General features: G+C 40.7%; 1 protein-coding gene across 1 annotated transcript in view; it reads right to left on the bottom strand.

Moving 5' to 3' along the window:
- The window catches only part of fras1 (Fraser extracellular matrix complex subunit 1), a 101,451-nt gene extending 87,613 nt beyond the window's left edge, over window positions 1-13,838 (bottom strand). The window contains exons 1-2 of the mRNA XM_029259455.1: window positions 13,389-13,838; window positions 12,035-12,066 (exon numbers count right to left, since the gene is read on the bottom strand). Of these exons, the coding sequence (XP_029115288.1) occupies window positions 12,035-12,066; window positions 13,389-13,461 (105 nt within the window). The 5' untranslated portion in view covers window positions 13,462-13,838. The remainder of the gene's footprint in view (window positions 1-12,034; window positions 12,067-13,388) is intronic.
- Window positions 13,839-14,150: the final 312 nt, after the last annotated feature.

The raw sequence follows: 14,150 nt of genomic DNA, 5'->3' as shown, positions 1-14,150 counted from the left end.
GAAAAATGAGTCTGTCTTTCACTCAACATACTGAAGGCACAACCCTGTCCTGCAGATAGTCTTACATAACAAGATCCGTCACTATATCACAACAAACTCTACGCAATTCCTGGTCCAGGCAATGCTGATATCCTGCTTGGACTGCTACAACTCTCAACTCTACTACAATTCTGTCCTCTCTGGTCTTCCAGTCTCTGCCATCAAAACTCTCCAGTTGATAAATAATGCTGCTGCATAAGTTGTGTTCGACCTACCAATGTGTCCCCATGTGTCGCTCCTTCTAGTCTTTCTGCATTGACTTCATATACCTGCCTGAATTAAGTTCAAGACTCTGCTTATGGCCTAAAAGACCATTAATGGATCTGCTCCCTGATGACTACAAACCCTGATCCAGATGTTCAACAATTTTGGCATTCAGACTGTAAATGTTTCATCACTAGTCAAGGTGACATCAACAGTGCTCAAGGTGTGTAACGCAGGTTTGAATGCCAATCTTTATATTGGGTCAGGAAGGTGGGACAGCTGGTAGTGTAGTGGTTAAAGTGACTGCCTTTAGACCTAAAAGTCACACATTTGAATCTCACCTCTGGCTATAGTACCCTTGAGCAAGGTACTTACCCTGAATTGCTCCAGTAAAATTACCCAGCTGTATAAATGGGTAAATAATTGTAACCTTAACATTGTAAGTCCCTTTGGAAAAAAGCATCAGCCAAATGTATAAATGTAAGGTGGAAGCTTCCTTGGCTTTGATTTTATTGGCTGATTTAAGATGACCTTGAGCGTTGGATCCCATTCTACTTTCTGGTTGGCTGATCACTACGACTGTAACCGGTTCTAAACCTGATAAACCCTAATTAACCTGATTAATTATCCTGATTGATTAATTAACACAATTAAACCCTACCTGGACATCTGGATCAACAACCCAAGCTACAAACACCATCAATCTTCTCTACCATTTCCAAGACCTGATCACTCGCTACACCCCATGCAGACTGCTACACTCCTCTACCTCTGCCTGCTTGGTGGTCCCATGCATAAAAGATTCAAAATCAAAAGCACAAAAATTCTTGGTTCTGGCTCCGGTGTGGCAAAATGCCCTCTCCTTTCACTCAGAACTGATGAATCTCCTCTACATTTAAGGGTCTTAAAACTCACCTCTTTTGGACTCACTTCTCCCCTGATCTCTTGAATTGAATTAAATTGAATTGAATTGAATTGAATAATTCAGTTCAATTCAATTCAATTCAATTGAACTGAATTGAAGACTTTATTGTCATTGTACTGCTGTGCAATACAATAAAATTATAGTGGTATTTGCTGAGTTCTTTAGACAACAATGTAAAACACAAACACTAAAGTACAAAAATAGAAAATTAAACAGTTAAAACAGATAATACAGCAAATAAGAAGATACACACACGTTGGCTGAAGCCAATCATCTCAAGCGGGGTCGCAGTAAATCACAGCCAAACCCAGCAATACAGGGCACAAGGCCGGAGGGGGAAGGAGACACACCCAGGATGGGACACCAGTCTATCACAAGGCACCCTAAGCAGGACTCGAACCCCAGACCCGCCAGAGAGCAGGAGCCCACCCAGCCCACTGTGCCACCACGCCCCATGATATCTAGAAAATAGAGCATAATACAATAAAAGTCAGGCAGTGTTCAACTGTTTCACAGCTCCGGGGAAGAAGCTGTTTTTCATTCTTGTGGTGTGTGAGTGAATTGTCCTGTGTCCAATATCCTGTATTGTCCATGTCCTCTTTAGGGCATGATAAGTACGTACATGTTCATGTTTAATAATTATTTGATTAAAAATTGTTGAATCTTCATGGTAAATCTTCATGAAGCTACTCGTGATGTACACTGGTTCATATGGTGTATTGTGACTGATTGACTGTACTCTAGAATCATGTGTCTGGATCCAACTCTCTCCTTCTGTTGATGTAATGTACTCATTGTATTTTTCTCTGAGACATACATCACGTTGGAGAAAAGTGTAAATGTAGATGCAAATATCCATCTCATCATTCTTCAAATATTTGGAGGCTTTTGTTCCTGAACAGTGGTCTTATATCCAAATATTGTAGTGCCCTGCGCTCTGGGTTCGGATGGGGCAAAAAAACGTTTGTTAGGAACGTTTATAGATAGTCCCCGGAATACAAATGAGTTCTGTTCCTAAGTCTGTCTTTAAGGCGAATTTGTACATAAGTTGGAACAGTTAGGTACGGTTCATACCTAACGTCAGTTTGTCAAATGTTTGTCTTATATATTATATAGTGTACCTGTCTATGCATAAAAAACATTAAAGAAACACTTCCAGATATACTAAAACATCTTTAACATAATAATACAGTATTATTATTATTTATAATAATAATAATAATAATAATAATAATAATAATAAATGTTACTAAAGTATTTATAATAGAGACAGTGAGAGAGAGAGAGAGAGAGAGAGAGAGAGAGAGGAGGAGAGAAAGAGAATGTGTGTGTGTGTGTGTGTGTGTGTGTGTGTGTGTGTGTGTAAGTATAAAAAACATTAAAAAAACTTTAATGTTTGCTTTTCCAGTGTTCATTGGTGTTTCACCTTTTTCCGATCGCTTTATCACTTTCCACTTTAGTTTCAATCACGATCGTTTTCTTTTCTTGGATGCATCAGCATCACTTACATCACACGTACACTTTGGTGTCATAGGTAGGAGGGTAAAAACAAAAAAAAATTAAAGCCAAATTTACAGGGGTGGGGTGGGCTCGTAACTACGGGTTTTACGTACGTCGGACATTCGTAACCCGGGAACTCACCCCCTCATAATCCCCAACAGTGGTTGAACAACTACTTCACATTTTACTCACAATTCGCAACTATTTACAATAAACATCTTTCCCATGCAAACATGCACTCCCCAGTAATACAGGTTGTTACAATATTTTGCTCAGGACTTGAATGATAGCATTCCAAAGAAGGACTGAAATAAAAATGATACACAAAGATAACTGAAACTTTATTTCTCAAAATCAACATAAGCAACCCAAGACTCACATCAACCAAAGCTTATAATTTTGTAACTAACAAGAATTTAGTTCATATTCAAAACATTACTACATATTGCCATTCATAAAGTACAATGGAGATAATTCAGATGACCTTAAAGCTGCATGAACCACACAGTAAGTGTGCCAATTTGCAGATCTTGACCTTCTCTGTGTGACTTCAGAAAGTTTATGTTGTTTACTGACTAATGATACACTTGCATGTTATCTCCCCCAGTGAAGACTAGAGGCTTTGTGTCTGTTTACCTTTCTAGCTGTCATACATGCAGGCATAGCTTTCTGATTCATAACATCACAACTACTTGAATTTTCATCCTTTTTACAGTAAGCTAAAGTTCAGTCACAAAGCAGGCATTATTGCTGTAATGTGGTAACATTTTCTGACTTTATTGCCCACTATATGCACAGTGTATGGGGGGGTCTTCTTGTAGGGTAAATAACCTAGGAGCTCTTGATTTGAACATGGGTTTCCAAAGCTTTGCCCTGCTCTCTTCCCAGTTTGGACACATATCTCTCCTGTTTCTCTTAGATAAAGCATTCTCTCACCACACTGAAAAAGGAAAAAAGGACAGTCAGCTGGAAATGGTGGAATACAGCTGCCAATGCACAGATTTTCTGAGCAGTGAAGTTACCAAAAAGTGTTTCTGATGCAACGTTACCATCTGGTTTTATTGACAAAGTACCAGTATTAATAATAACAAAAAGAATAATTTTCTTATTCGTCTTAAAAAACAAATAAACCGTGCTACTGATCTTAACATGCTGTGCAATATTTTAAGTTTTTACATGTTTTTATTACCTACACATGATAATTGTATCAAGTCATATTTAGGTGAATCAGCAAGCTGCTTATTCAGAAAAAACCCTACTGCAAAGACCAAACAAGTAAATATTGACTATGAAGTTTTGCACATTTCACAGTTTGCTATTACTTGCTTCACAAGATTCTCAAATTAATTTCAATGTGTCACTTTCTTCTGCTTCTTTCAAGCAAAAACAGGCCATTGATGCAAAATGAGCAATGAATCCAAAATAATTCTCCAGACATGTACATGAATTTGTGCAGTACAGTAGATATTGTTGACACCTTACAGTGCTTGGGCTGTGTGATTAGAAGTGGCTCCAGTCCCCTCCCACTCTCTATGATGTTTGAGTGGGTTTCCTCCCAGAGTCTAAAGACACATGTTTCAGGTGACTCTAAATTGCCCACAGTACATATGTGTGTACTTATGTTACATTGCTGTGGTGTACACACACACATTTTCAGAACCGCTTGTCCCACACAGGGTCACGGGGAACTGGAGCCTACCCGGTAACACAGGGCGTAAGGCCGGAGGGGGAGGGGACACACCCAGGACGGGACCCCAGTCTGTCGCAAGGCACCCCAAGCGGGACTCAAACCCCAGACCCACCGGAGAGCAGGACTGCGGTCCAACCCACTGCGCCACCGCACCCCCGTTGCTGTGGTGTATAGATGAGATAATGATTGTCGGAAGCTCAGTGAAGTGTATCAAGCATTGTAAGTCACCTTGGTTAAAGATGTCAGCTAGTTACCACATGATAATTATTATATGTTGCTTGGAGAAAAGTGTCTGCTTAAAGGAGTAAATCACAAGTAAAGTTGCTGGCTAAATAATCACAAAACCAGGTCTGGGAGACACTGAAAGACCTAAGTCTCCTTTGTTGTTTTAATACTGGCAGGCTGGTAATAAAATGAGTAGCAGCAAGTTCTTCAGGTAACTAGAGGGCAAAGAGCACTCAAAGGGTTCAGACTGTGTGCAAAGCTTTGCAGTTTTCTTTGTTGGGCTGGTTGCTGATTGGCTATGCATAAGGGAACAACTCAAACGGTCTTTCCCAGCCATTCACTATATGCACCCCAACATAACAAAGAGAAACACAAGCATACATTGTGCAGGCAAAAATGATTAATGATCAGACTTTCTGTTTTCTCACAAACATCTTTTACTTGTCATCTCAAAAGACAACACGTGTGTAAACAACTATATGAGGTTCAAGTTGCAGTGACTTTTCAATGTGCTACAGAGTAAAAAATTCTGTGGGTCTAAAGATTGATTCATAGTTCCCATGAGCCCCATGTGAGTCAGATTACAACAAAATGTCAGCATGACAACAAAAATGTTGATCCAGATGGGGTTTTTATTCCATGAAGTCTAAAATGACCCACATGACCTGTATGTATGATCTAGGGCGTTATGTGCACAAAGGAGTAGTTAACGCATCCTCTACATGAAGGCCAAGAAATGAGTGTTCTGTCTTTGCTATGGGCTGGGAGAAATGCCAGGTCTTGTATGTTTGATGTGGGGGACCATTTTGCTATCAGAGGTACCTGCACAAACTTAACACAAGCATCTTGTGAGGTAGGCCACAGTGAGGTGGCTTTGTTTTGCCTCAAACAATGCATAGATATGATGGAGCCCCACTGCTGTGGGTGCAACACTTCAGACAGGCCTAGTCTGGCTCAATCCCTCCTCAGGCAAACATCCATCTCTCTTGTCAGCTGTCATCAATGCAACAGCTTGCAGCCTGTATAGGCTGCTCTGCATACTGTGGAAGGAGAATTGAACGCTCCAGTGGCGGCAGATAATGTGGTTAAGTAACCGACACTGTGACCACGTGTTGAGGGTTGCAAATCCAGACTGTAAACTTTTGTTGTAGCCTGAACGGGTACACAAAATATGATTATGACAGAATAATTTTAGTGCTTGTTGTGAATTCTCTTCAAAAACTTTATACTGCTGGAAGGAAGACCCAGTTATTTACAATTGTCATCAAACAAGTCCATAGAAAGCCAATATAAACCCAAATGCTGGAATATAGTAATTATATTTTTATATAGTACAGAGCTTTTGCAATAAAGACTCCTTTAAAAACTCAAGACTGTTGAGAGTCATCTGAAAATTGTTTTATCTAGTTTTGTTAAATAGCTAAAGACGAAACAAAAATATTTGGGGGAGGATCAAGCTTATTTTTTTAATAAATTAATAACCCAGAATCAACCCAGAATAAATTAATGACCCTTAGCATAGAGCCCTCATCAGCAAACTGAAAAAAAAATAGAAAAAGAATAAAAGGATAATTTTGTAATCATATGTAAGTAAAGTAACAAAATGAGTAACTCATTTTATGATTAACTTCCAGGTAAGTGTTTGACCAAGGTGAAACAAAGTGACCAAGGACAGCAACTAGACTTTAAAGCATAAAGTTTAACTTGAGCTTCCAAATGCTGTGAGATTAAAGGTTTACCACCAGTCCATACCAGCCAAACACTATGTGTTACATATGTGGAGGCACAAGCAAAAATGAATTCAGTTTGACAAATCTAGGTGAGAACTACACAAAGAGCTAGGTCAATCTTAAAAAGTGATGAAAAGAGGTAATTTCCTTACAAACACATTGTTGTGCACATAGCACATTCTTTACATAGTGTGTTATGCACCTCCGAGTATCCACTGTTGGTCTTAGCATGATGGTGTGCCTAGAGTTCCTCAAGGCTAAAGGACTGAGAGGCATTAGTGCAACCCTGCTGATATCTGCAAATTCTGTTCAGCCAACAAAGACGGCACACCAGAATAGGCGAAGAAAAGGAAAGGTCTCCTCTCAACTGTCTTCCCTGAGAACAACAGAGCCACAGCAGCGTGAAATCGGGCCTTTCACCCTTCCTGGCCGCCCAAGGAGCCATACTCCCTTTAAAGGTTGGAGAGCCTTGGACCTAGCAGACAATACTGAGGCTGGCTAACTGTGATTTCTAAAACAAACTGTTTTTACAACCTGTGTTGCTGAAGTGGCAATGAGGATGAAAAAGAAAAAAAGAACAATTTAGTAATCATAAGTAAGTAGTGGTAAAATACTTTCAATAAAATCTGGTAGGACTTGAATAGAGAAATTGGAGAGAGGAATATCACAACACATGACAACTGTGTGGCCTGACTGGGATTAGCACCCGTATTTGCTCTTGCCCTTCTGCTGAAAGGGCTGTTTGCCAAAGGCTGCACCACTCCATGATGGCTACGGTACATGTGGTGATACCGAGGCTAGCGCTGATCCAAACTTCTCCACAAACACTCATCACAACCTGTTTGCAGCTGACAGAACCAGCATTGCTGGTCAACAGATCCACAGACAGGCAAGCACATTGATGCAGGGAAAACACAAAAATCTGTCAGTTTTACTTCTGTTCTTTCAAGGTCTAAAATGTCATCTGATTTTAAAATAAAAAACTTTCCTGAGTCTGTTTCTCAAGAGTAGTTCAAGTGTTGTGCTGTGAAAATGGAAAAGCGATTTCAGGTTAATGAGTAATAAAGAATGACCGGGAAGGAAACATTCCCTTAGGCTGTCAAGCTAAAGTAATCTGATCACCTCCATGTCAGTAAGTTACTGGCAGCTGTTAAAAAATAGGGATACAATGGAAACCCACTGGAGTCAGCTATACTATGTATTGAAAAATAAGAGAAATAACATCAAATGTTTAATTCAGAACAGGGTCTCCACTGCAGGTTTTCACTCTTTAAAGGGAAAAAAAAATAAATGCAAGTTTTGGCAGGAGTATGTTAAGGAAATCATGAAACCAAAGAACCACAATTATTATTCTGCACATAAGAAAGAAGAAGGCAAACTTCAATAAAAAGAATAATTGCAGAGATCCGGTTTTTATAGTGACTCCTTTCAGGAACTTCCATTTCAAGCTTAGTCAAATTTCGTGGTATAGCCAGAATGCTTGCAGTTGCACAAAATACCTTTCTGTTTCTTAAGCATGAAAAATATACATCTTATCATTTCTTTTACATCTTCTGCAAGATTCTACTATTAAGCACTGAAACATGAAGCACAAGCCCTAGGGACTGCTGACATACATACATGCCATTAAATTACTGTCAGGACATTAGAAGAACTCCACAACAGCACAGAAAATTGAGTTTCCTTTTAACAACACAGCCAGATAAATTGCAAATAATACACAATGTTATAAGTAATAGTTACACCTTATAACTACAGAATTTACAGGTCTAAGAATATATCTTTTCTTATTGCAACTTCAACCTGGTATTCAATGAAAGCATCTAAAAGCATAAAAACTGACAGAATATCTCAACATTAATGTCAAGTGTCAAACAAAAGGTGTCTGAAGACAAAACTATTTTCATTGTTTTCTCATCAAAATAGCTATGTTGTTAAAAGTGCAAAATAGATTTAGCTGTCACTTTTCTCCAAAGCGACTTACAATGTGAGTCTACCTACAATTATTTACATATTGTATTTACATATTGCTCCAGTATTGTTACTGGAGCAATTTTAGAGTAAGTACCTTGTCCAAGGGTACTACAGTACTACAAAAATTTAATTCATGAAAGGTTTACTGCAGGGGGTGCGGTGGCGCAGTGGGTTGGACCGCAGTCCTGCTCTCCAGTGGGTCTGGGGTTCAAGTCCCGCTTGGGGTGCCTTGCGGCGGACTGGCGTCCCGTCCTGGGTGTGTCCCCTTCCCCCTCCGGCCTTCCGCCCTGTGTTGCCGGGTAGGCTCCGGTTCCCCGTGACCCCGTAAGGGACAAGCGGTTCTGAAAATGTGTGTGTGTGTGTGTTTACTGCATACAAAATTAATTTTTAAAAAATTACAATTTCAAACAGTAAAATTACTGTGATAGCATGCGTGGATGGGCTTCAGGAAGAAAAAGGCTACATGCCACATTTAAATGAATGAATAATAAAATTAAAGCACAGTGATATTAATAATATTAGAAAAGATATGTGAAACATCCAGATATCGGGAAGATGAGTATATATGTACATATAACATTGTGCCCACGAGCTTACAGTAAAAATTTAATTGTTTTCCTTTGAAAAACACCGAATAACATCCCTGCCAGTTCCCTTCCCCTTTTACAATGAAAATCACACAGCAGTGAGCCTGACAGGTCAGCACAGCTTCCAGCCCAGAGGTCAGCCACTACTCGCCGTTGTACATACCACCCCTGCCAAAACCTTTTCTACACAACAGTGCCAGTGTGTCCAATACTGTGGTACTCTTGCTCACAGTTGGCCAGTGAAAAAGCTCAGATGCGAACAACAGTCTGAGTTGGAGGCCCCATGCTCTGCTTTTGCCACCAATTTGGAAATTGCTTATAATTATGAACAACTATTCTGACTCTGCTCATCAAAGCAAGACAGTCAGCTTATCTTTTGCTGAAAAAAGCCTTGTGAAAGTTTCCTCAAGGCATGTGTAACCATCTCAGCTTCCCTCATGCCTCCTTTGGTGCAGGCAAATTCCTTTACACTCTCATTCATTCATATTCCATTTCCTAAATTGTAAATACACATGAGCATATGACATATATTAGTCATGGTATTTGGGTTAAGGTTACGGTATTCCAGAAGTCTGAGAAGTGAGGAACTGTAACTGTCATAGGATCAGATTCAAGTGTCTTCACTTGGGCGTACCAAATTCGTCCTGTAGCACTAACTGGAATTCCTCTGGGTATAAGCAAAGCTTTTTAAGAACAAACTGATGTTGAACAGCCAAACGAAATTTGTTTTCGTAGACTAGATTTATGATGCATTTGGAATCCTTGCTGTGAGAAGATGAAACAGAACATGGCTGATAATGAACAGCCAAAAGAATATTTAAAAGCCCCATAAATAACCTAAAATGCATTTCCCAGATTTGTTTTGCTTCTCCACTGACATATAAGCTAAGAACTATTTGTAACTAAGAGGTGAGGGATTTTTATTCTCCATCTTAAATTTTCAAAGGCAGACAATGAGACTGCTGCTCCATTTCCCACCCGCATTCACAACCATTACAAGTGCTACCCCAGTCCTGCTTACTCTTCAGTATCTTCAGTATGTGTTTTGATTTCCACTCAAGTGTTCAGAGACTTCCACCAAATGTGAAGAGTGCAGAGCTCCTATTGTTAGTTGGTTTAACTGCCCCACCCCCATCTTCAACCCCCAACCGGTAGCGTGCTTCTTCCACACCAGGTGCCAGTATATATTCCCTTTGAAGACCAAAGGAGTCTGGCCTCTTCCTGGCTGTGTTTTGACATGTTTTGGCATCTACCTGCCCTTGTCTGTGCCCCAATTCTCAGCACAGCATTTACCGTAAGAAGGGGCGACACAACTACAAGAATGGAGGATACCACTAATTTTTTAACAGCATCTGGTTCTTAAGTCAATAAACAGGGACAAATCCACATCTACACTTAGACTCACAGTAATTAAGGCCATTGTGAAGAGCTGAACCAAACATTTGTTATTATCCACATTGACATTTCTGTGTAAACTTGTGTAAAATGCTATACTGCACTTAAAAGTAACATTTAATTGCTTCAATATATTATTTGTGGTTCTAATATAACTAAAAACTCCCCATAGTCATGGTTCCCATTATAGACAGTATTCTGAACTGGAATTACAGATAAAGTAATTTCAGTTAAATCTACCAGAAAGAAGACACTGTTCGTTATGCGTACAACATACACAAGGTATCACTTATACAATGTACATTGAGAGTTTAGCTTTGTTGATATATGTTTGACTAATTAAATTAGTTATTCAAAATAGCCTAAAAGAATTGCTACAACAGTGTGCACAGAAATCAATAGAGACCAAAAGTACAATATTGCTGTAGCATGCACTAACATTCCTGTTTATAAGTTTAACTAGTGTACATGTTCTTTATCCATTGCGATCAATATTATCAATATCCTCACACCCATATAAATATTGACAGAGAACAGGTGTCCATAACAGGCAGTCCCCAGGTTACGAATGTCCGGCTTACGTACAACACGTAATCAAGAACTAATCCCAGTATAGCCTATTATAGTAAAAATTACGAAAAACTGTTTGTAATAACAATCGGGCGCTACTTTGCAACATGCATCAAAACACTGCGCATCTACAGCGGTTCGTTGATTTGTGGGTGCATGGGCCCAAGGTAAGACAAAGACTTTGTTCTGTCACGCCCACGACCTCGCTCCAAATGCCTGCACCTGCCCGAAATCAAACTCAGTCATTGCGTCCTCGACCACGACTCCAGATTCACCCAAAGATCAATGTTTGTGCAACCGACCCACACCTGTCCCCGCCTCTTGCCTGCTCCCTTGTGTATCAACAATAAAGATCCCGCAACTAGGGCCACACACATAGCTCAGTCTCCTGCCCACTTCACTGACACATTCTTTTCAGTCAGACCACGTTGCTGTTAAGTGTGTTACTATATTTGGCTTTAATTTTTTTGTTGTCTCTCTCCATTAGAAATATTGTAGTAACATTTATTATTATTATCTCTTTCTATGTTGATTGAAACTAAAGTGGAAATAATAATAATAATAATAATAATAATAAAAGCAATTGGAAAAAGGTGAAACGGCAACAAACACTGAAAAAGTATTAGGCTACAGTCGGTCAACAATCGGGACAATTTCACAGGACAAAGCGAAAATAAAGGAGCATATAAACGGCTTTGTTCCTATGTCTCTCTATTATAAATACTGTAGTAACATTTATTATTATTATTATTATTATTATTATTATTATGTCTTTCTGTGTCTCTATTATAAATACTGTAGTCATGTTTATTATTACTATTACTGTATTATTATTTTAAAGATGTTTTAGTGTATATGAAAGTGTTCATTCAATGTCTTTTATGCTGACGTTAGATATGAACGTACCTAACTGTTCCGACTTACGTACAAATTCAACTTAAATACAGACTTAGGAACGGAACTCGTTCGTAATCCGGGGACTGCCTGTATTTACAATCCACATCCACTGCCATAAATATTAAGCGATGGCTATGTCTAGTACTTCTGACAGTGTATTGAAATCATCATTCCAAAGTGCACCATGACTCCCCATTAATTATGACACACGGCCTCAGATTCATCTTCAAAAGAGCCACCAGACACTGAGAATCTGCAAGATGATCATTATAACATAATAAATCTGCAGACGACGTACCGCAAACAGGGATCCCTGAAAAAGACATGTTCCTGTAAAAAAAAAAAAGAGAAAAATATCCTTAGACAGGCAGATATAAAACAACGGTACATTAAGCCAGAAAGGCTTGTTTCATCAATATTTTAAAACAACAAATAGGACAAGGCATTCTCTTCTGAACGAAACGGACGGATCTTAACAGGCACCAATTGAAATTGACTGAAAAATGATGGTACCTAACGAAAACTGGGCTTTGAATTACACTTGTGCCAGACTCTAAAGCTGGATGTGGCCGGATTCGCAGCTGTCTAATTAAACACAAGGTACACGGGCACTAAACTGTTTTCTGCGCAAAAAGCTTCTTTACTTTACACTCGGATGTAGGAGATTCGCTGCTGGAAAAAACACACGACTTGACACGTACACCACAAAACTGCGGCCTGGATTAAAACACAGGTTTCCGAGGGGGCATTTTAAATTCATTGTCCGGCAAAACATTAGGCCTAAAAATTAGTTTTGAACAGTTTTTTGTTGGTTTATAACATCCCGTCACACACCTCTCGTGTGGAAAAGAGAAGCAGAGAGTATCGACGACACATGAGTGCGGCTGACCCAGTCCTACCGCGGAATTCGAATTGACAAAACACTTATTGGATGGATTTCGGTGCAAACGACTAAAAAGTATCAGCTACAGTAAAAACTGGACGCTAGTAAAAACACGTTGGGACGAGAAGAGAAGATCTTGCGCTCGGTAACGCACACCTGCGCTCGCGGGCTCCGCTGAGGCGCCGCGTCGGCTTTTACCTCAGTGACACCGGCGCGCGCGCGCGCCCGAGCTCCATTTTCGCCGCGAACAATTTTCGTTATCGACACGAGTGTGTGAAACGAATTTTAGTAGAGTTCGGCACACGGTAGAATATCAATATGTAAGATAACTTTTTAAAATGAAATTACTTTTGTTGAAATCTGGAGCCATTTGTGGCATTACAAAATCAAAATGCATGCGACAATGAATGAAGTGAGAAACCTAATCCAGTGTGTAAGATTTCAAGTCAACAGTTACTACTAATGTTATTAATATAAAATAGTGCAGCAGAAGGGCACACTGACTTAAGAGTTTCACTTCGCGAAAATGTATGACTGCTTGAGCGCTGTACAGTGTACTTTCACGACATATTTTAGTTAAATTAATAGGAACCTAGCTGGAGTGAGTGCAAGATATATATTAAAAAAAAACAAATAAAAACAATGACCTAGTAGTGTAAGTGTGCTTCAAATGCGTAACCGTGTGTTCCGCGCGCGCGTGTGTCAATCAGTGTGTTTATTTTTGCGCGTTAACTTAAACGCGGCCGTGGCGTCCAGAGGCGATACGCACCGTGCGCGCTCCCGACGGCGACCGCGGCTCCGAGAAGCACCGCCGCGAGCGCCCGCACTCCACCGGCTCGCATGGCCACTGAGCGGAACCCGGCAAATCCTGCAGGAGAACTTTCCTCTCGATCGTTCCCTGTTTACTGCAGTTGGCACTTCCAGTTCGCAGCAGCCATTCTCAAGTCGCGGCAGTGGTAAAAGAGCGTGTTGAGGTTGAAGTTGGCGAGCGGGGTGGGCGGCACGTAGGTCCGCGGTGACGAGCGGCGCTTTCCACAATCACAATGTCACCAGGGAAAGAAACCCCCCGCCGCGCTCGTCCCCCCTCCGTTTTCTCCCCGCCTGGGGCTGTATGCAGGTGGAAGGTGGACGCTGGTGTCCGGTGCAGAGTTGAGGTTTTTGCCGTGCTCAGCGCAGTCCGGAAAAGGGTTCACCTGATAAATAAAGCAGCTTCGTGCATGAAAATGGAAATGTGACAAAAATATTGCGGAGAGAAGCCTCGCGCCCGGAGCACGCCCCCCCCCCCCCCCAACCCTCCTCCTCCCTGCGGGCTCGCGACGCCACGCTGGGCTTCGCAGCCGAACACGTGTGTCCAGCGAATAGAGGAGAGCAGCGCGTTCAGTGCGGGAGCTGCGCGTGTGTATCCTATAATAGTACAGGGTATGAGGTCCAGGAAGAAGAGCAAAGAGTGTCGGATGATGGAAACACTGCGGTCACACACCAAGTACTAACATAGTGTAAACATGTGCGATTGTCACCTGGAGCGCTGGTC

Source organism: Scleropages formosus, chromosome 17 (genome assembly GCF_900964775.1).
Source record: "Scleropages formosus chromosome 17, fSclFor1.1, whole genome shotgun sequence".
In the NCBI taxonomy this organism is placed as follows: Eukaryota; Metazoa; Chordata; class Actinopteri; order Osteoglossiformes; family Osteoglossidae; genus Scleropages; species Scleropages formosus.
This window is presented reverse-complemented; position numbering and strand designations above follow the sequence as displayed.